This window comes from Clinocottus analis, unplaced genomic scaffold, assembly GCF_023055335.1.
Source record: "Clinocottus analis isolate CAN_PGR_092001 unplaced genomic scaffold, fCliAna1.0.p SCAF_20, whole genome shotgun sequence".
Lineage (NCBI taxonomy): Eukaryota > Metazoa > Chordata > Actinopteri > Perciformes > Cottidae > Clinocottus > Clinocottus analis.
Genome location: NW_027175932.1, coordinates 2,846,904 through 2,869,549, shown reverse-complemented (window position 1 = coordinate 2,869,549; position 22,646 = coordinate 2,846,904). Strand labels below are relative to the sequence as shown.

The window sequence follows — 22,646 nt, the reverse complement described above, 5'->3', positions numbered from 1 at the left end:
GACGTGGCTTTAGCTCCTCTCCCTCTTGTTAAGAGGAGGAAGAGGAGGAAGAGGAGCTCGAGCACCTCCTGTTTTTTTTAATCATTGCGAAGGATTCCAGTTGTGACTTTTACATCAGAGTTTTATTTCTGTCCTCGACTCGAGTTGTGTCATCGTTTCATTCGGAAATGTGGCAGGAGGTGTCGTGAAGTGCTCACCGTGTGTGTGTGTGTGTGTGTGTGTGTGTGTGTGTGTCTCGCCAGTGGGGATATGTGTGCAATTGTCCAAGTGACATTTTTTCATTACAAGACTGCATTACTTTGAGTGTTGAAGGCACTGCTTCTGTTCGAGTGACGACATGATTGTGGGATTGTTAACTCTGTGTGTGTCTGTGTGCGTGTGTGTGTTTGATGCTTATCGGGGGTGAGCTTGTTTACATGACCCGGTACACAACCTTAACACACAGTGACAGGAAACAGATACACAGAGTTTTCCTTTCTGCTATTTATAGAGCGCAGGGTGACGAGGCGGAATAGTGTGTTATCTATTGTCGTTTAAAGAGCAACACAATCACATCCTGCAGGTTTCAGACGCGTGTTTGTCACTTTACCTGCTGCTGGATCACCGTGCATGATGTCATAGCCGCCACATTCCTGTCAGTGACGTCACGCCAGGTGTTAACAAGCAGACTTTCAATCAGCCGCCTCATAAACTGCAGCTCCACGCCGCGATGATGTCGATAAAACACGTTCCAATACTGTTTGAAGAGATGGGAATTCCCTTAGATTTCCTCGGGGTAACAACAACAAACTCTCCTGGCAGTGATATTAATAAGTTAGCATGCTGTTTGCAGACATAAGTATTAGTGTATTAGCCCCTTTTAGCTCTGTTTTGGGCTCCACCAGACAGAACAATCAGGTCCTTTCGCTGCTAAATGCTCAACTGTGTTCACGAAGTTGTCGCTAATTTGGCTAAATCTGTAATTTGGTGCTGGGAGACATGTAAATATGACGCTTATGATGCCAAAACTGTTGGCTGATGGAGGCTAAAGAGCTTCTGCAGAGTTATGGTTTCGTCCTCTCACAACCATTTCACATGAAACAGTCACTTCACCTGTTTGTCACATAAAGGAACGATCGGAGCGGCCATCTTTGCTACCTGTCGGGTTTCTTCCGCCTGTCTTTTCCGTCTCTGATGTTCATCTTGCACCTCTACGCCAAACATTTGGTGAGAGAGACACAATAGCCGTGACGTGAGCGTGCACCAACGAAGAAGCCAAGCAGACATAAATAAAAGCACGCGCACACACACACACACACACACGCGAGCGCTTCTACAATTACACAAACACTTCTTTTGATTGTATGCAGAGACTCAGAAGAAGCTTTCAGCCGCGTCGCTTTCACCCGGCTGCACACAGAGAGCGAGCCGGCCTCTGAAAGCCTCATCGAAATATAACTAAAGCCCAGTCAATGGTGCGAGAGCGTCTCCCCCCATGACTTCATGCATTCATGCACGAGTTCAGACACCCCGAACACACACAGTTTTGCACCCGGACGAGTGAAGGAGCAGAGGTGTAAAATCCAAGTCATGGGTTCTTTTTTATCTTCTTCCTCGGAGGAACAAGCGGCGCCTTCACCTCCTTCTTATCTTCCTTTTTGCAGCTGTGGCTGTTTTGCATTATTATAATCTGTTTCCCTCTCCTTTTTCCCTACATTTAAATATTAGGATCGACTTTATTTGTGCAGCGAGTGTGAATGTTTGATCTCGGTCTTGTCTTTTCTGGAGGAGTAAATCCACCGGTGTGTACACAACCCTTCATGCAAATCTCTGTAATGTAATCCAAATCAGTGAATATGTTGTGTGTGTGTGTGTGTGTGTGTGTTCTCCATGCAGACGACGGGCCGTACCAGCGGGACCCGCCTCTTCCTCCTCGTCCTCCTCTTCTCTGCTCTTCCTCCACGCCCGGCGCTCCGTCGGAGGAGCGCAGGAAGAGCCACATCCCGGAGGAGTTCGCGGGCCTCCTTCATGGATCTTCCCCGGCGTGCGAAACGCCCGACACCCCTTACCACCTCTACAGCGCCAAACCCCGAAAATATGCCTCTGGCGACGCCCACGACGGCCTGGCGCCGACCCCGGAGTTCAGCATCGTGATCGACGGCGGACCCGCGCAGATCTTCGCCGGCACCGGGAGCGATTTGTCGTCATCGTCGTCGCCTCCTCTGAGGGGCGCCGGCGCCGCCCAGAAGCCCCAGGTGGTGTACCGGACTATCTTCCACACGCGGGTCAACCAGGAGCAGCAGGCGGAGCCGCCTTGCGGCTGGTCCACGCTGCCGGGACACCCGCCCGCCCGCCGCTCCGCTCAAAACGGACAAGGTCCAGAGTCCCGGGGGCCGCAGGCCGGGGTCGCGCCCAAAGGCGGCGGGTCGGGCGGCGCCGGCTACGAGGAGAGGGCCTGCACCCTGGGGAGGATGAGGTCCATGCCCCGCAGCGTGCTGGACCTGCAGCTGTCCAAGTCCCTGTCCAAGTCCGACTCCAACCTGGTCGCTGTGTCGCCCATCCAGGTGAGTTGTGTCGACTGTAATTGTACAACTTCCGCGTGCGGCCCGAGTTTTGAGCGTTAAATCTTTTAGCGCTCTTCTTTCTCTCTGATGTTTTTGCCTCTGAGCGACGAGAGGCCGAGGACGACATGAAAAGTCTCTTTTATCAAAAGTTATGGGAAGAAAGTTTCGGGTCAGCGGCACCGGCGTCCCAGCCGGCGCAACGAGAGCACGAGCGTTTATTGTAAATATTCAAGTTGTGTGAATTATGCAGCCGTGGAGATCGTTAGATTCCTGCTGCATCGGGCGTGAAAAAAACAAGCGGTGCAACCAATTAGATCGCCCACTGATCTGGGCCACAGCGCTGCACATTTTATGAGACTTTTGCAAATAAATCATAAGCTAAATACAAAGTCTGTTTGATGAAGACACGCTGAACTCATTCGGTTCATCTCCAAACAGTTTTACGGATGTTACAGAATGTTACGGTCAAAGTGTTCGACAGTTTGCGTCTTGTTTTTTTGTGTGTGTGTCTAAGGAGGAGCTCGGCTGGGGGTCTGGATCTCGGGGCCAGGGGCCCGGAAGTCCCAGCCCGGGTGACGGGGCCGGCCCGGGGGGACGGCTGGAGAGAACGCCCTCCTTCACCGCCGAGTGGGAAGAGGTAAAGAGGACGGTGGAGACGGAGGGAGAGTGGTGCATTCGACCGAAAAGGAAGGAAACGCGTCTTTTTGGTCAAAACATCTTTGCACTCAGATCTTTCCTCTTTTTAAAATCCTCCCGGCGCTGGTTGCTCGTGCTCTGTAACCAGCGCCAGAGCTGCAGGAGGGTCCAGATATAAGAGGCTTCACGCTATAGAGGGTTACAGAGCTCTGTGTTTGTGCCTCGGGCTCCTATTCGGCACCAAAGGGTCTCTGACCCGGATGTAATGCGTTCACCGCACCGCTCCTCCGTCAACACTCCAGGTCCCCGACACGTTAGCTTCTGCTCGCTCGCCGTCAACAAGCTGAAAATAAAGCACCTCGAAGCGTTTTTTTCACTTTCCAATCAATAAGAACGACTTCACGGGACTGTTTCTGACAGTGAAAGTGCGTCCGTGCGCTGGTCCACGTGTCCGTGTTCATTACGCCTCGTAGCTCGCTGAGGGTGACGCATTACCATATGGAGTTTCCCATAATCCTCGGCAATTAGGCTGACCTTTTTCCTGTTTAATTGCGTGGTGCTGGGATGTGAGATAAGAGCGCTTCGGGGGGGGAAGACGGGGAAGTCGTGACGTCACAACGTGGCTCCGTGTTCAGGGTAGAGTTTCTTTATTAGCAGGAAAGTCACCAGGGACGTCCCAGAGCCGCCGAGGATCTGCAGATAATCGCGCTCATTAGCGCCGCAGGCGAGGAAGCTCCTGAGCTCCTCATCCGGCGTGAACATCGCTGATTGTTTGTGCTTATTTTGATGGTGATTAACAACCTGCAGCTGAATCTGCACAAAGCGTTCAATCTAGAAAACTACAGCCGAGGTGGTGAAGTATGTTTTTTATCATCATCAAACCAATTATTGCGATCTAGGCAAGAAAAAAAAGAGTTTTAAAGTTTTAAACGTTGAAATGATTGCCTAAATTTCAGTTTTTAATAATATTTGTTGTATATTTTGGACCGACTTCCAGTTTTCTTGTTCAATGAGATGAGATTTAATGCGATAAATCACAATAATGCATTATATGTGTCATTCAAAAGAAGCTCAGAGTGCCACATACAATGGAAAATGTACTAAAAATATAGTAAAAACAAACTATAATAATTTAAAAAAAAGAAGCTAACAGTGCTTTAACACTTCCTGAACAGGAAGGTTTATCATCTGACTTTATTCATACATGCATTGTTTTATTTAAACGTCTGAAACGCAGCTTGAAGATGTCTTTTCATCCTCAACGTGCAGTGGACGTTTGTCCTTCAGCCCTTAAAACCAAAAGAAGTCTCATCGTAGCATAACACAGCTAATGTGCTAGGTAATTATTGCGCTACCTGCTAGCATGGAAGAGTATTTAATTACTCTGCCAGCCACTATATCGCAGGCGCAGACGCTCAACAATGAAAAAATGATTTGCGGCAACTTAATGATATTTTCCCAGTGGTTGAAAATCGCTGCAGAGGGAAAAGAGGAGCTGGCAGCGCAGTGACCATGTCACATGAATCCAGATATGCAGGTGAGACGTCCACGTGAACGTGCTCTCCTTCTCTCTAACTCTCTCTCTTTCTGTCTCTCTGTCTCAGATCGACAAGATCATGAGCTCCATCGGTGCAGGAATCGGCAGCGGATTGGACATGAAGGAGGACGCTGCAGGTGAACGACACACAGGTGAATGTGTGTGAGGACGAATGATTGTTATTACGACCTGGGTCTTATTTTATTCTTGTTTTATGGCCGTTTTTCTTTTACGATGCGTCCAACGCAGCAACCTGGAGATTAAGATTATCCAATAAACATGAAACACAGCATTTTATTTAAGAAAAAGAGATTCCATCCTCTAGTTTTTGCCTAAACCTTTAGAGAATAAGAGTCACTTTGTCTCTGGGATGTGGAGGAGCAAACACACACACACACACACACACACACACACACACACACACACACACACAGACTGCCACGACATTAGACAGCAGGAACAGGAAATGGAGGTAAACATCCGTGACGCTCGTTAGTGGACAGGAAGCTCGGCCACCAGATCTCGCTGAGCTCTTTGATTAATAACCGAAAAGGAGAAAAGACGGATGATAATTGTCTCGCTGCTCATCGTGCAGCAGCGGCTTTATTCTGCATAACCAGAAGGGATGATGGGTAAAAGAAAACTACAGGAAGATAAGACCCACATTGAAATGTATCAGCGTTATCCTTTCGGTTTAAACGAGTGTGTGAATGAGTCTTTTGGACTTTCTTGTGCAACTTAATCCCAGTTTTTCCCCCCACACCTGCACTCGCTACTCGTCTCTATTTTACTGGGTTCATCCTCCTCTCCCCCCTCCTCCTCCTCCTCCTCTTCCTCCTCCTCTCTGCCTCTCTTTTCATCTGTGAACGCAAAGCCTCTGCTAACCATGGTTACCACAGGGAGAAATCCTGCAACAAACACACACACACACACACACCATGCACTTATAGATGCGGCTGCATAGGTACACTCAGCAGTGTGTGTGTGTGTATTTGTGTGTGCATGTGTGCGTGTGCGACCAGGCTTCTTGCAGACAAAGAAACCGGAGCTGTTATGATGGCTATTATCAGCAGAGCGAGCCAGATATATATGGAGAGCGGCAGGGTGACGATCGACGCCGTGAGAGGAGATAGAGACGGGAGGTAGACAGAGGAAAGTGAGCTAGAGAGAGAGAGAGAGAGAGGGAGGGAGGGAGGGAGGGAGTGAGGGAATGAGGGAGGAAAGCAGCGCTCGGAGAGAGAGAGAGAGAGGAGAGAGAGCGAGGAGGCTGCAGAAGCATACAGATGAGAGTGGGAGTACTTGATAAAAAGAAATCTACAGCGCAGGCAGCTCTTTCGCTCGCTCTCTCTCTCTCTCTCTCTCTCTCTTACACACACTCAAACTCGCCAACACACACACACACACACGCTCGAGGAAGCAGCCAAGCGAGCGCAACAGCTGAGAAAGAAAGCGGCTGCCGTGCCGTGCGCGACACACACACACACACACACACACACACGCAGTCGCTCGCTTTCGCGTCGCGGATCTCCGCGTCCCGTCGCACCCGACACCCAGAGCGTCTCCGGCAGGATTTTAACCCCAGGACGGGAGCTCTTTTTCTGGATACAACTTCAGCTTTCTCCCCCTCCCTCCTCCTCCCGGCTGGGTTCAGAGAAAGCGGCACATCTGGACGCCTCCACCTCCTCCCCCTCTCTGCCCGCTTGCATGCTGACCCCCTCCTCCATCCTCGCCATGCCTCGAGCCTAGCCTCCTCCTCCACCGGCTTTCTCCCCCCCTCCCCCCTCCCCTCCCCCTCCCCTACCTGCCTCCCTTTTATCCTCCTCTGCCAAAAAAGACTCATCCAAAAGCATGGCGGGCTCCTTCGACAGCCACTTTGCCCGCCACAACATGATGTGGCAGTGCCAGCTGTCGCAGCCGGACTGCCGCTGCTACCGCGTGGACGGCTACTCCTTGCTGAAGCGTTTGCCCCTCCACCCCCTCATAGGTCCCCGCTGCCCCATGCAGTCCGTGGGCCAGTGGCTGGACTCCATCGGTCTGGTCCAGTACGAGAACCACCTGCTGGCCAACGGGTTTGACAACGTGCAGTTCATGGTGAGTGTTTGCTTTTGTAACGGGGGGGTTTGAGCTGGGAGGTCAGGATGAGGCGCCTACATGTCTGTTCTCTTGAATCTAACCCTCGCTGTGCTCACCCCACCGCCCTCAGATGTAGAGCATCCTCTCTTTTGTTTCCTTTGCAGTGATTAGTGTTTCTTTTTCTCCTTCATTTACTGGATTTCCTCCTCTTTGTATCATCCTCTCTCTCTCTCTCTCTCTCTCTCCCTGCCTCTCCCCACTGATGCCATGTGAGGTCCTCCCACGCACAGAAATCTCCAGCATCGAGCTGCAGGCGTTCATGCTCATACTACACAAAAGGATATGCATGCCAGAGAGAACATGCGTGTTTCATGGTTTGTGCATAAAATTGTGCGTTTAGAAACCACTTGTAGCGGATCAGGACGCAGGGCGTTCGGTTTTTATTCTCTTTTTATTCTCTTGGTGTCTTCAGCGACGCTGACGTAGGAGGAGAGACTCGCTGGGTCATTTCACATTCAGAAACTCTTTTGATGTTTCTAATGGTGTGTGTGTGTGTGTGTGTGTGTGTGTGTGTGTGTGTGTGTGTGTGTGTGTGTGTGTGTGTGTGTGTGTGTGAAGATGTATATCCACAGGAAGAGAGGGGAAGTAAACAGGGAAGTAGGAAATGAGGATAAGTGGGAGTCAAATTCTCTGCAGCAGTTGCTGACTGGAAGAGAAAAACCATGTTTTGGGGTTTTCAACGCAAAGTACTAATTATTATTAATTATTGATTATTATTTCCTGTATTTCACCAACCAGCAGAGCAGAGTTTTTTCGGGAAAGCTCCCACTTCCCATTTTTTGCACCATTCGGACTGAATCAGTTGAATGTTCCCCCCGACATGAGGTCAACAGCAGCGTACGTTTGTCTGGATTCGTTCCTTCTGGTCCTCCGCTCGCTGTGACCTGCATCTCTTTCCTGTAGTTACCGTAGCAACAGGATGAAATCACAGCATCCCTCTGTTTCTTTCTTCACGTGTTCCTCCGTCACATGGCCCAGGGCCGTACCTTGCGAGCATTAGGGAAGCTAGCGTTGCTAATCCTGAGGAACCCGCTAGAGTTTTGAAACTGTCCAAGATCCAAGATGGAGGATGCCAGTGGGGCCAACTCCTCTCCAGCATCACTCGCTCCGAAAGTCGCTGAATCTGGCAAAAGAGACGTGAAGTCGTCATTGCTGACGGCCGTCAGGCCAAAGCCGCTGCGCCAAAACGATCATCATGAACGTAAACGGCGAGCACGGCTGCTGTTAGCGCTCACAGGTATCCACATAGATTAGACATGCATGTAGCATGTACACTGGGCATGCATGAAGACTGTGCATGCATGTAGCATGTAGACTAGACATGCATGTAGACTTATTTTACATTTAAACAGCTCGGGTGGCTCATTATTATTATTATTATTATTATTATAATCCTACCAATGCCTGAAGGAAAATATCTGGCTCTTAAGCTCCGGAAATGAAACCAAAACATGAGCTGAAAGAGCTTAAAACGCTCGGTAGAGATGAGGGGAACCGCATCTTTAGTCGTACTTGAATCAGAAGCATTACACATGGAGTCACTCCAGAGATCTTCTAAACTCTTCTTCTTCTTCTTCTTCTTCTGCTGCGTCTTCACGAATGAGTCAACGGGTTCATCGCAGCAGCTGTGCGAGTGTCCGAGCGAGCGTTAACACTGTTTTTTATCTTTAAAAAGTGACATTTCTCCTTCAGTAACGCCCTGGAGGTGAGCCCTCCATCATTTACGCTCCGTCCTCTTCCTCTCGCGCTCAAATGTTTCTGTTGCTGCTGACGGTTCTTGGCAGCACTTCAGAGACACTCGGCCCTCTTGTCTTAAAATGTTCCTCAACAGCTCCGTCGTCGCCTCTGGACGCAATTAATATTGAAAAGAGCGGAGATGAAACATCACGGCGACTTCAAAGTCCCTCTAGTGGCGGGCTCCTCTCTCCGGGTCTCCTCTCTTTCTGGCGTCGCCTCCTTCACTTGTTCACGCTCTCTTTCTTTGTTGTCTTTGATTAAACAAGAAGACATTTCGTATCTTTCCGCCCCTAAAGGGATTACATCCATCCATTACATTGGTATTTGCAGGCGCTCCCTTTTCTCATCCTGAGCCGTGTGCGCTTCAAGGAGAGGTTTGGGTCAAATCCCTTTCAGCACCGATTAGTGCGAGCAATCGAATTAAATGGAAGAGTCCAACTTTATTTAATGTCAGGGCCAGTTTGAGTTGATTGGTTTCTGATCTGCATCAGTGTGTGTCAGCCTCCTTACTGGAATGTGTGTGTGTGTGAAGCCGACCATTACTATGCTACCACTAATTGGGGTCGTTAGAGGGGGCGTGTCCGCTCACCTCGAGCAGCCAGCAGAGGACAAAAAGCTGCAAGACGGACACATAGAGGGGCGGAGTGGTCGTGACGGAGACTAATCACAGCTATTTCAAATGAATGCACATCCATATTTATAGATGTATATGTGTGTGGGAGGGAGGGGGCGTGGCCTAGACGGACACTGGGACTGAACAAAGAAGATGCACCACAGCACAGACACACATTCATTGTTTTTTTTGGAGTTGATGTTCATTTAAAGTCCTGTTTCTGGCCATGGATGATAAAAATGTCGCCCTTCTTTCTTGTTTTTGCTTTCCACCGATGTCGTCTTTCTTCTTGCTGCTACAAGCTCCACTTTCACACAACGTGGTGACAGCACAGGACAGTAGACGCAACATAACAACTGCAGTCTGGTGATTAATCTCTGCGTGCTCGTACCTGCCTAAAAGGCATTTTTATGTAACATAGTTTCACCCGTCGTTCATGGAGAGAGCAGAGACACACATTCACTGTATAGATACACCCAATAGTCTCTTTATATTCTCTCTAAAGCTCCTGAATGTGGTTCAGTGGAGCTTTTTTTCTGCTGAAATCTGCCAGAAACGATGGCGATGAAAGAGTGAGACTGAACCAAAGACAGTGACAAGATGACTAATTGTTATATCAGTTGGACTTTATGATTATTAAACAGTTTTCGTTGCAGCGTCTAGCGTTGTGTGTTCCTCCAGAACACGAGTGTCATGTGTGATGGAGGGCCGTGTCTCAAGATGTCTCAGCCTACTTTACGAGGCGGCAAAGAGCCAATTCACCTTGCTCGAGTCCTCTGACTGCAGTCGCACAACGTCTGTTAACTCGTCATTACCAACATTTAAACACACACTCTCCTCGCATTGTGGCGTGGAACCAGAGGAGAAGAAGAAGAGAGATGGAGGTCGAACGTGGAGATGATGAGGCTACGGTTTGTTGTCTCTCACTTGAGAGAAAGACTCTTGCGAGAGTCACATGACCTGATGCTTTGTGGGCCGCGGAGGCACCGAGACGCACAAACAAACACGAGGAATTTAATATAAAAGCTCCTTTTGTCGTGGTTGTTTTTTTTATTTGCTTTCAGGCGGCGCGATGAATAGACGCCAGTTGATGAAGACAAAGGCGTCGCACAGATGAACGGAGGGTGCAGAGCACTAGACAGACGGCAGATAACCAAGAGATAGCGCATGAGGACACGCACCAGCGAGGACAGAGCAGCGAAGGAAACGACAATATTTTAAAAGAAGCGTTGTCATAATCCATGTTTCATTCAGAAGTGCCGCCTTTAATCCTCCTCATGAAGGAATTTCTCTCCATCCTGGGAGGGAAATCCTTCAGTTCACAGATGAAACGTCGGATAATAAAGTACGAGAGGAGCAACAATGTAGCGAGAACAAAGGACAAAAGTCCTTTGATAGCGGCGGAAAGGCGAGGAAGAGATGCAGTGACACGACGCTGAAGAAAATGGCCGCCCGCTGGATGTCAACGTTCGCTCCGTCTTTAGTTTCGCCTCCCACGAGCTAACCGCGGGCCCGATGCTAACCGCCGCGGATGCTAACCGCTATGCATGCCGTGTGTTTTTGGGGATTCCCCAAATGCATGCGCGAGACAGAATAACTCTGTTGTCGGCTGCAGGGGGAGGAGCCTCAACGCGGCGTCCATGTGCTTCTGTTTGATGCTTCTCATCCTCACTCGGGTCACACGGCGCCGATCCATCAAGAAAAACCAAAGGAGCCGGATGAGTTTGGCGATAGGAAGAGCAACACGTGGAGGCGCTCCGTCTCTTTCCGCTCGGGATCCCAGCAGGGAGCCTGTGAAGGACGGTTTGTCTTTTTTACCCGAGAAAATTTATTGTCTGTAAGTAAATTATCTCAAAACCTTTGCTCTAAAAAAAAAAAGAGCATTAGAGGATTTTTTTTTTTTTTTTTTTGGAAGAGCAAATTTTTTTTTAGAGCAATTTTTTTTTTTTTTTTAAGCAAATTTTAGTTTTGATAGTGTTTTTTTTTTTTTTAGAGCAAATTTTTTTTTGAGAGGTTTTTTTTTTTTAGAGCAAATTTTTTGGGAGAGCAAAAAAAATTTAGAGCAAATTTTTTATTTATTTTTTGAGAGCAAATTTTAGTTTTGAGAGTTTTTTTTTTTAGAGCAATTTTTTTAATTGAAAGCAAAGATTTGGAGATAATTTACTTACAAACTAGAACTTTGCTCGGGTAAAAAAGACACAGACCTACCTTCATATCAGTCAGGCCTGTGAATCCCCCCGCAGTCGACTCTGTGAGTTATTACTCTGTCGCTCTGTCGCTCTGTCGCTCTGGCAGCTGATCTATGAACTCCTCGCTGGTTCGGCGAGGAGAAGGTGAGAGGAACGGGTTCGGACCGATCAGCCGCCGCCGCCCGAGGTTTCCTGGCTGCCCGCAGACGGTTGTGCTCATGACCGGCAGCGTCGCGCTTTAAGGGCCGAGAACAGAAGCGTCGAGGTGAAAAATGATGCTTTCTCTTCACAAGACAAGTGGACCAGAGAACAAGTTCATGTCGCCATTATTTATCTTTTTATTCATGTTTTATTGACGACCTGATTTTGAGCCTTTTTTATGACTAAAGTACTTCAATTTGTCTTGTTTTGCTGTATTGTGATACATTTGAAGCTACATTATATGTATTTTAATGTTAGTGTTTAAGGGTTAAGGGGATTTTCGGTCTTAAGTGTGACGTTTAAAACATACTTTCATCACCAAAAGTTAATATTGAGGTGAAAAATTGTTCCAAAAGCAGAATAAAGATTCATTAATGTCCACGGTAAGACTTCCTTTATGGACCTTTGACCTTCAGAATAAAGGCGGTGGATGCTTTCCATAGATTTAATTTAATTTATTTAATTCAACCTTTATTTATGCAGGAAGATCTTATTGATATGTTGAATCCCTCTCACACGAGATGGTGCTGGTCCTGGTCGTGAAAGGCACTTTAATGACTCATAGAAATCTTTCTCGCTGCTAAATAAAAGCGCTGATTAACCTGCACACGTGAGGATCGAGTGCTTCTGAGCTGAAATCTGTGTTTAAGATGATTTGTGCGACTCAAAAGAGGCTAGCTACCTCAATGCGTCGCGGTACGCTGTGACATCACAGCTGGGCGTGGCCACAATTAGGCCACACCCACAATTCCAGAGACTACAGCTCCATAATGTTTCCCAGCAGAGTTATCTCATGAACAACAGATCTTATGACCTTGAAGAAAGCGTTTTCTCCCTTTTTAAAACCTTTAAAGTTACAGTGTCGTCTTTTTTAACCCTTCGTGCGGCTTCTTGAGCCACCACATGCCACATGGATGTGTTTACAACGTGTGAGGTTCTGCAGCATGTTCATGTTCCCGTGGAGATCCACACACTCATGCGTGAGACATGAAACCACACCAAGGACGCCTCTTAAAACGCTCAAAACGCGTCGGCATCCACGGGGAAATTGTCCTTTTTTTTTGGGAGATCGCCGCGAGAGACACCTGGACAGGAGTGAAGAGGAAAAGAGGAAAAAGCAGAAACCTGCAATCCCCAGAGTTACTCTGTTACTCGTCTGACAGGAAGGAGACGCAGAAGGATGGACAGGTGTAATCCTACTGTGTGTGTGTGTGTGTGTGTGTGTGTGTGTGTGTGTGTGTGTGCGTGTGTGTGTGTGTGTGTGTGTGTGTGTGTGTGTGTGTGTGGTCCTCAGACGGCCTGCGGGCGGCTCCCTCTCCTCCTTCCATCTCTTCTCCATCATTGCGGTGATTACTTTACTTCCTACTTCTGTCAGCGTCTATATATCTGCTGGTATTCCACCTCTCTCTCTCTCTCTCTCTCTCTCTCTCTCTCTCTCTCTCTCTCTCTCTCTCTCTCTCTCTCTCTCCTCCTCTGCTTTTCCCTCTCTGCACCTCTTCCTCTAATTATCTGCGTGCATCAAGTCTCTCCTGCCGAGCCTCTTGAGGGCTGATGAAGCTTCCTCATGTTTCCATTGGATGATTGAAGGTGAAGCTGTGTGTGATACCCACACAGGCTGCTGTGTGTGTGTGTGTGTGTGTGTGTGTGTGTGTGTGTGTGTCTTAAATATCTAATTCATCGTCTACAACGTTCTATTGATTGTAACGTTGAATCATTTTTCATTGCCTTCCTGTCTTTTACTCTCAGATTTGATATCTTTGTTCAGTTTTTCTTTTCTTTTGTGCCGGTATCCTGTTACTTTGTAGAGTGTGTGTCGTTGCACTAAATCATATAAAATCCTACAAAATGCTGTTAGGGATTCAGTCGGCACCGTGAGGGAGGAGTTCGCTGATGTTAGTGATGTTCAGAAAAGCATCAGGATGGTTTGAAGTGCTGAGCAACAATCTGCACAAAAAGACAAAAATAATCCCAACATTTTGCTTCCCTCGTTCCCATTTCTCCCCTGTGTCCTCTTGACCACCCGAATGAGAGTATTTGCTGTCAAAGAGGGTTTTCTGTCTTCTTTTTCTGCATATTTTCCTCACAATAATCGAGGTTAACCGATGCATTTCCTCCCGTGGTGAGCAGAGACCCCGTGGACTGGAGTTGGCAAAACAAAATGCATCAAAAGCCAGAAGACTATTTATTGCCACCGTTCCTCTGCCATGGAGTTGCATTTAGATGTAAAAGGTGCAGCGACTTCCGCGTTGTGCGATCCGTTGTGTGTTTTAATTTAACAGCGTTGTTGAAACAAGGCGCCGCACTGCAGACTCCTCAAATCAATCTGCATTTAAAGTGGATCGCTGCGTAATGATGATTGAACAAACCCGGACGGCCGGATGCAAACTCACGTGATGGATCACGAGCCCCTCGAGAGCCGTTCAGAGTCCGTGGACTCGACTGTCAAACGGCGCGGCGGCGAGATGGAGAACAATGGCCGCCTGGAGGCACGTTCAGTGTCCGGTTTACGCTGTTTCATTGTGTTTTATTCCCCAGACAATGCAGACGTGTGCGTTGCTGTTGCTGCTTCGTGAGCTCTGAACGGCTGCACAAATCCTGACGCGTTGTTCTCTTGTCTCCTGCAGGGCAGCAATGTGGTGGAGGACCAGGACCTGCTGGAGATCGGCATCCTCAACTCCTCCCACAGACAGCGGCTCCTCCAGGCCATCCGGCTGCTGCCCAGGGTCAGTACCGCCGCCGCCGCCGCCGCCGCCGCCGCCGCTCACACGTTCAAACGCTCAAACGCTCAAACGCTCCCCAACATCGCTCCGTCGTTCGTTCGCGGCTGCAGACGATGCGACAAATACTGACAGACTTAGAGGAAAGTTTGCTGTGTGACACTGTGGCAAAGTCAAATGTGTGTGTGTGTGTGTGTGTGTGTGTGTGTGTGGTAAAGTAAGAACAAAGGTGTGCAACCAGAGGGAGAGCAGGGAGAAATAAAAGCAGGAAGTCTTCAGGAGAGCACAGAGTGAACGGAGCGACTCTGAGCTCAGAGACGAGCAAAACTTTGATCTCCAGTCGGCTCTTTCCTCGTCTCATCCTCCCTAAATCTTCCCATAACGCTGTAAGAAAAATAAAACTTCCCTCGCACGTGCGGAGGAACGCGTGCTCGCCTCCAGCTGGAGGATTGTGGGACGTTTGTTTGAAGCTCCGTCGGCTCCCCGGAGCCGTTTTATGACAAATAAAAGTGAATGAACGACGTGCCACTCCATCTGAAAGCACTCGCCTCCTGCTGGCGTCCTTAGAAAGTTAGTGTTTACTTGTTTGCACTTTATCGTGGAGGCAAAAGACTCTTTAACATGAAATAACTCCTTAATGACGGCAGAAGGGAGACGGTGAATGTGCAGCGCGGCAGTAAAACACGGCGTGAATGCAACTCAAACAGCTGCTGAATAAGAAAAGTGCATTCAGGCTGTTGAAAGAGAGCGTTTTGAAGAGCGCACGAGCTGTTCGGGGCTCCGGGGTCAAAGGTCACCCCACGCCTCCTCACGGAGTAAAGAAAGATCATTGTACCTGTCTGTCCCCGCGCTGCAGGTGAGGCCCGTCGGCTACGACGGCAACAACCCCACGTCGGTGGCGGAGTGGCTGGAGTCGCTGGAGCTCGGCGACTACACCAAGTCCTTCCTCATCAACGGCTACACGTCCATGGAGCTGGTGAAGAAGATCTGGGAGATCGAGCTCATCAACGTGAGTCACGGCCGGCGGTTTTCACTTCCTACTTCCTGTCCCGCGCTCCTGAGAAGTGCTCATTTTTAAAGCACGGAGCTGGTGTGAAGTCATGTCTGTGTAGTCAAACAATGTTCCTCCATTGTTGTTTTAAGTCATAGCACGAACACCGTCCTTCATTAATATAGTTACGATAAGAAAAAACACATATTTGAAGTTATCATCCATGTTCATGAAGGTTTTCTGGATGTTAAAGGAGTCGTGACCTCACTGCGTGCTTTTATTTTGAAAGCACATCCCATATTTTAGTTCTAATGTAGTGACCATGGCTCTTCTTCTGGCTGTGGGAGTCGAGCTTTGTCTTTTTTGCGAACACCGGGTTGACATTTGAGTTGCTGCAGTGCAGCTTCTGAGCAGATTTAATACATTTATTTCACACAACTCAGAGTTTTGTTTCTGCTGCAGCCGGATCTCACCGGAGAGACGCAGCGCTGCTTTGATGCTCCGAGTGAAACCAAACACGCGCGATTGCAGAGGGATGATTTCAATGAGAGGAAGAGGAGGAAGGGAGGAGGGAGGGAGGAAGGGAGGGGGGAGGGGTCCTTCCTTCCCTCCCAGCGGAGGATGGAGTGATGAGCGATCAGCTGGAGGAGGTGGAGAGGGAGTTATATAAGCATGTGGGATGCAAGATGTTTCGCAGCGCCGGGGATGCCGCCCACATGCTGCTGCTGCGTGTGTGTGTGTGTGTGTGTGTGTTTCTGGATGCATATGCGAGGCAGAGAAAGCGGCGTCGTCGCATCTGGAGCCGCGTCGCATGCAGATGTGGAGGATGTGTTGCAGGATTATGGCGACGAGGAACTCCCCGCGTTGGTTCAGGGTGAAGCTGCAGTGCAGAGCGACGCCACGAGAGGCTGCACAAGCAGACGATGTCACACCGACGATGTCATGCCGACGATGTCATGCCGACGATGTCATGCCGACGATGTCATGCCGACGATGTCACACTGCAAACACATCTTCACCTCTCAGGGTTTAAAGAGCAAACGGAGTCAAGAAATGTGTGTTTTCTTGTTTGATTTAGACAAATTTGTGGATTTATTTCGGTTCCTTAACTTGAAACAATTCATTCAGTGTGTGTGTGTGTGTGTGCGTGTGTGTGTGTGTGTGTGTGTGTGTTAACTGTTAAATTGTTTTTTACAACTTATTTTTATTTTTTCTCCTTCTGAGTCGTTGCTTTCTCACATAAATCATCTTTAAATAAATTAAAGTTAAATATTGTGAAGCAGAGGCCGCTTTTAAAGAAGAAACTCAAAATACGGAGATTTGATTCTTATTTGGTCAAAAAAACAAACAGTGAAAACGTCTTTTATCTTATTTAAAAGTAAAAATGACGATTAAAGTAAATTATTCAACAACTTCTCAACTCAACTTGTGGTTTTCTTACTTTATGTTATAACTGATTAATTTTATTAGAACAAAAAAATAAAGAACTATCACATAATATAATATATACATTTAATGCAACAGAAAAAGTGCATTTCATAGCAGAATTTAAAGTCCTCGGACGTGAAATGAAGACTCATTAATTTAGACTTTGTGTCTTTAAATTATTAAAACTTACATGAATAATGAATCCGAATGAATTATTAAATATGTATGGCTACTGTAAGTGTGCACACACGGATCATAATTGGAGTTTTTTTATACATTATGCTGGAAGAAAACTAATTGATCCAATTTCCTTCCAACTTGATTGAGAGCAAATTAGGAAGTGACCATTTAATGAACAATTAATTCATGAAGTGAGCGATGACATCACCTCCAGGGAGCTGCTCTTCGTTTAAAGGGCCACGCCCGGTACTTTAGATGTGACGACTGCTTTTAATATCACAAGTCTCCAAGAATAATGTCCTGCGACTGAAGGAAGGTTTTACTCGACTGGAGGAAGAAGTCTCGACTCAAATATCAGGATATGGATCAGAATCTCGTCCCAAAACTATTTCCTCACAAATGTAGAAACTGTTTGTGAAGTTGATGAACAAAACAAGGTGAAAATGAATCAGACAGCACACACACACACACACACACACACACACACACACACACACACACACACACACACACACACATCTCCCTGCAGTGAGCTGTATTTCCACACGGTGGCGCTGCTGCTCCTCGCTTCAGTCAGACGCCTGCTCGTCTTCAAGAGATTTAAATAAAATAATAATGACAAAAAGTGCGTTGAGGCTTCAACGACGACGCTCCTCTGGGAACAATTCCCTGTGTGTGTGTGTGTGTGTGTGTGTGTGTGTGTGTGAGCAATTGACTGGCAGAAATATTGAAGTTACAGTATTTTCCGAAGAAAGAAGCAAAAAACAATTTTAAAAAATACACAATTTTGTTGTTATAATGTAGTTTCTTCTTATTTTCTGAGCTGGCGACATCATGTAGTGACCCACTAGAATAACGTAACATCCCGTCCCATGTGTGTTTGTGCTGTTGTTGTGTTATATTGTGTTACATGAAGACAACACGCAGCTCAGGAGCCTCGTCAGTGAACACTCGCTTCTTGTGTTTCACCTCACAGCTCTTTGCCTCTTCACGTCTGTGAAGGCCGACGGCGCGCTCACTTTGTGTAGGTGTGTGTGTGGGCGTGTGTGTGGGTGTGCATACAGGCGCGCGTGTGTGTGTGTGTGTGTGTGTGTGTGATTCACCGGCGCGTCCTGACTCGTCCCTGCATTCCTCACTTCAAGAGGTTTTCACTCTCGAACACTGGGAATGTGTTCTGAAAGGCTCAAAATGACTAACTGTGTGTGTGTGTGTGTGTGTGTGTGTGTGTGTGTGTGTGTGTGTGTGTGTGTGTGTGTGTGTGTGTGTGTGTGACTGTACAAGGGGTCCTAAATAAAAGCAGGACAGTCAGGAGAGTTCAGCCTTTTCTTCTACCGCTTGTACTCCGTTGCCATGACGGCTACTAGTTACCATAGAGACTAGAGATATGTGCACTTGGTATAAATGAAATGTGTGTGTGTCTGTGTGTGTCTGTGTGTGTCTGTGTGTGTCTGTGTGTGTCTGTGTGGGTGTGTGTGTGTACTGAATTGCATCTTCCTGACACAATTCCAAATCATTTGTTCGTTTGTGTGTTTGTGTGTGTGTGTGCTTTTGCATGTGTGTGCATGTGCGTGTGTGTGTGTGTGTGTGTGTGTGTGTGTGTGTGTGTCATGTTCCTGTGCTTATCACCTTTCTTGTCACCTCTCCAAATGGACAGATTGTCTCACATCCCGACACCAGATGGTTCCTGCCTTCGTTAGACACTGCAGGATTAAACCCTATACATCACACACACACACACACGCACACACACACACACACACACGCACACACGCACACACTAAAAAGGCGTTTACAAGCAGGATATATGCATGCAATCGCTGCTGTCACACACTCGTACTGAAGCTTTTTCATCCGTGTTTTCCAATATGAGAACGAGCGCCGTACAGTACGCGTACAGTGTGTGTGTGTGTGTGTGTGTGTGTGTGTGTGTGTGTGTGGGTGTAGAAGAAGCATAAAGAAGCAGTGTGTGAGTCGTAGCGTCGTGTGGGTGGACTCGCCTCAGGACTGCAGTGTACTTCAGCGTCCCCGGCCTGCCGGTGCCGCTCTCCTGCAGCCTTATTTGGCGCTCGCGCTTCCCGCTGCAGCGCTCGCCGCTGTGGAGACGGCGTGGGAGGCGTGTGTGTGTGTGTGTGTGTGTGTGTGTGTGTGTGTGCGTGCCCTCCCACCCTGAACCCGTGGCTCAGTACGTGCCGCTGCAGCCGCCGGTCCAGCGCTCCATAAGCAACACTCGTTAACGCCGTCGTGTTTGTAAATCCTGTTTGCTGCCTTCTTCTTCTTGTTTGTTTTTTTTTTACTCTGGCGGCCATCTTTGGAGTTTTTGCGCTCGCGTGGGATCGTCTTCTTCGTCGGCTGTTCACGTCGAAGCTCAACTGTTGAGCCGGCGTGGATTACAGAGAGAAAACGAGGGACATTCAGACATTTACGAAGCGTTTTCTGTGACCTTTGTGACCTCTGTGATCGTCTTGAACGGACCTCCAGATGATGACGGAGAGACTCAAGGGCATTTGTGAGTCCTTCCATGTAACGCTTAAAGGTGTAGCGCTGGATTATAATCTGCTGTTTAACGGTGTTTCTAAGAGAGGAGGCAACACGGATGAGTCATGCGTCTTTGTTTTCCTTCTTCTCAGCGGATCACATAAGTAGACGGGCAACACAACACAAAAGAGACAGAAATAGGCAGAATGACGTGGAGCTCCGTGGGTTTGATTTCATATATGTGACACCTGCAGTGACACGGATACCAATATACACGCTGGTGCACAAACACATGTACACACACACACACACGAGCACTGTTGTGGTGCCAGCTCGGTGCTGCAGTCAGCTGATGCAGTAAAGCGTGTTTGATTGTTGTGGATGAAACATCCGGCAGGTTTGTCAGCCGGATGTTTCATTGAAGTTGTCTGCATGTTGAACATGTGTTTTGTGCTTTTGGGAGTGTGAAAAGTTCCCCAGAAGTCAAAAAAATCCCCATTTATTTCTCTACAAACACAACGTTGGAGCACTTGCGAGGCCTGGATGAGCTTTAAGCTCTGAAACGCTGCAAAAGACGAAGATTAAAACTGAAAAAAAAGTCATTTTTTAATCGTCGATACAGAAGATGAGCAGCTGCGATCGACAGTTTGAGGATATTTGGTTCAAATATCCCAAAAAAAGTTGATCGTCGACCCCCAGATGAGCTGAACCTGACGTCTCATAACTTGTTGCAGGAAGAGTCGCTTCAGCTTTTTGGTTTCTGGGTTCATTCACAGGAATTTAACACGTTGAGACGGACTGACTTTACACTCATGGAGATGTTTTCAGCAGCTGTTGCTTCTGTCCTTCCCTGAAGCTGAATCCCGCTCTCGTGTCTGCACACTGCAGCTAGCAGGCAGCTAGCCAGCTAGCTTAGCACGAAAACGTTGAATTAGTATGAAAAAAAAAGAAATCTGGCATTTTATGTAATTGAATTGTGGGTAGTAGCTGCTGAACCGTCGCACACAAACAACACGTTTACGCCGCTTGTGAAACTCGTCTCTGTACGGGCCCGCCGTCTCCATAGTGACGAGATGGAGAGGAGGGAGAGAGAGAGAGAGAGAGAGAGAGAGAGAGAGAGGGAGAGAGAGAGAGAGAGACGGAGGGAGGGAGCGAGCTCAGGCAGAGACATGTAGGAGATGTAGTCTGGCTGCCGCAAGCTGGAGAAAGAGGAGGAGTTGGTGAGCGCTGGAAATCTGCACAGAGGGAGAGAGAGAGGGAGGGAGAGAGAGAGAGAGAGAGAGAGAGGGAGGGAGAGAGAGAGAGAGGGAGCGAGCCGGCGGTGAGGAGGCGAGGAGTAACAGCTCTGGAAGCGTGTTTGAAGACCGGAGAGGAGGACGACGACGACGAGGAGGAGGAGGAGGAGAAGGCGCCAGTCAGACGGCAGAGACGAAGAGGAGACTGAGAGAGAATCCAAACGGAGGAGAGGAGACGCTTCAGCCTTTTCCTTCTGGAATAAGTCCGTCCTCCAGGAGAGAGGTAGGTAACCGCGCCGATAGACGGAGGATGAAGAAGAGACGGAGGGACAGAAAGAGGAAGAAGGGCTCTTTCTTCTTCCCCTCGGGCTCGCTGTTTTCAGTCGTGCGTCTTTTGGCGCTCAGCTGGCGGCTGTGTGGTCGATCGCGGCGTCCGCGGCCGCCTCCGGAGCGCTCGCTCGACACCGCTGACTCGGCGAATTCCCCGGCCGTGTGACTCTCGTGCCTCTCGATCAGATCGTGGGGGAGTCTGTTGTCCTGAAGCCGCCTGAGAGCTGCAGCTCACCCGCTGCATGAACCTCAGGTGCATCAGTCCACAGGTATCGCATCCTTTGCCCTCTTCAGTTGAGATCTGCTCGGTGGGTGAAGCCGTTTCTCTGGTGTTGCACGCGTGCATGCACCCCCACAATCCCTGCAAGAAACTGGATCAAGCGCTCGTGTTTGAACGCATCACAGGACTTTCTCAAAGGGGAGTTAAACCCCAAATCAGGTTTCAGCTCAAAGCCGATCCGCTTTCTGTGAAGCAGAGGAGAAAAAACAAGCTATTGCTTCTCCAGTTAAACCCACTGGAACCCAATCGCTGCTCTAATTTGTGTCGTAGTCTCATTTGCATGCAGGAACGCACTCTGAGAGGAGAGAAAGCTGACGGAGGGAGAACGTAGCGGGATGTTTTGAGTCCGTGAGAGTCCGTGAGAGCTGACTGCTCGACACACTGAACACATTCAGGTTCAACTGCGTCAGAAACAAAACATTTCCTGTGATTTCAAGACTGTTTTCAGGGTTTTTTAAATGTTTTTCTCGACCTACTTTCTGCACAAAAGTGCACGCTAACAGCACCGACCTCCAAATAGTTTCAGCTCCGCTTCGGCTGGAGGCTTCCTGACGGTGAAAGCGAAGAGCGAAGCAGGCGAGGAGGACGAGGAGTTTATGTTTCCAGAGCCTGTTTGGACTTGACGACGGGGGAAGCGAGCGCAGCGCTGGAGCAGAGCGTCCAAAAAAAAAAGTAGGCGAGGATCCTTCCTGCAGAGCGAGGGAGGCAGGTCCCAGCAGGACAACGAAGAAGAAGAAGAAGAAGAAGAAGAAGAAGAAGAAGAAGAAGAAGAAGAAGAAGAAGAAGAAGAGAATGCATGTCTTCATGCAGACGTTGAAGGGCATTAACAAGAAAGGAGTGAATCAGGAGTGAATCAGTGAGATGCAGGCCCATCCATCATCATCTTCGTTGAGTCACAGCAATAGATTCTTCCTCAGTGACCCGACGGCATGACGGATGATGCTGAGAGAGAGATGGATGGATAGATAGATAGATAGATAGATAGATAGATAGATAGATAGATAGATAGATAGATAGATAGATAGATAGATAGCAGAGCATGTTCATTGCTAAAGTGTTTTCACTGCACATGAAGTGTATATAAGTTTGCACAGTGAGTCTTTACACATTCACATGAGAAGTGAGGAGCTTTTTAACTTTTCCCCTCACATGCAGGTTCATAAGTGAAGCGTCGGCGGCTTTAAACGTCGGTGACATGTTAAATGTCCTCAGAGCAGAAGGCTGTGGCCTCTTGCCTCCTCTGTATTTATAGCCCGTCAGCTCTGACCTCACCGTCGGCTTCTTCTTCCACGCCGCCGCCGCCGCTCTGATTTATTTAGATTGTTTTAAAGAGCCGACGCGCAGCAGGAGCTCCTCGTAACTTAAACCCATGTTGTTGTGTAAGTGTTGACTCAATAGAGGTTCACGTTTCATTAAATCTA

The 22,646-nt window shown here is 48.2% G+C and overlaps 1 protein-coding gene across 7 annotated transcripts in view; it reads left to right on the top strand.

Moving 5' to 3' along the window:
* The window catches only part of anks1b (ankyrin repeat and sterile alpha motif domain containing 1B), a 145,832-nt gene that overhangs the window by 99,345 nt on the left and 23,841 nt on the right, over nucleotides 1-22,646 (top strand). For 3 of the 7 annotated variants that reach the window (XM_068586467.1, XM_068586464.1, XM_068586462.1), the window contains exons 14-19: nucleotides 1,876-2,543; nucleotides 3,058-3,180; nucleotides 4,784-4,853; nucleotides 6,701-6,807; nucleotides 14,214-14,312; nucleotides 15,163-15,315. In XM_068586467.1, the coding sequence (XP_068442568.1) occupies nucleotides 1,876-2,543; nucleotides 3,058-3,180; nucleotides 4,784-4,853; nucleotides 6,701-6,807; nucleotides 14,214-14,312; nucleotides 15,163-15,315 (1,220 nt within the window). Of the gene's footprint in view, nucleotides 1-1,875; nucleotides 2,544-3,057; nucleotides 3,181-4,783; nucleotides 4,869-6,700; nucleotides 6,808-14,213; nucleotides 14,313-15,162; nucleotides 15,316-16,101; nucleotides 16,353-20,576; nucleotides 20,899-22,646 lie in introns of those variants that run through there. The other 4 variants (XM_068586463.1, XM_068586461.1, XM_068586465.1 and 1 more) reach the window with 3 other exon arrangements.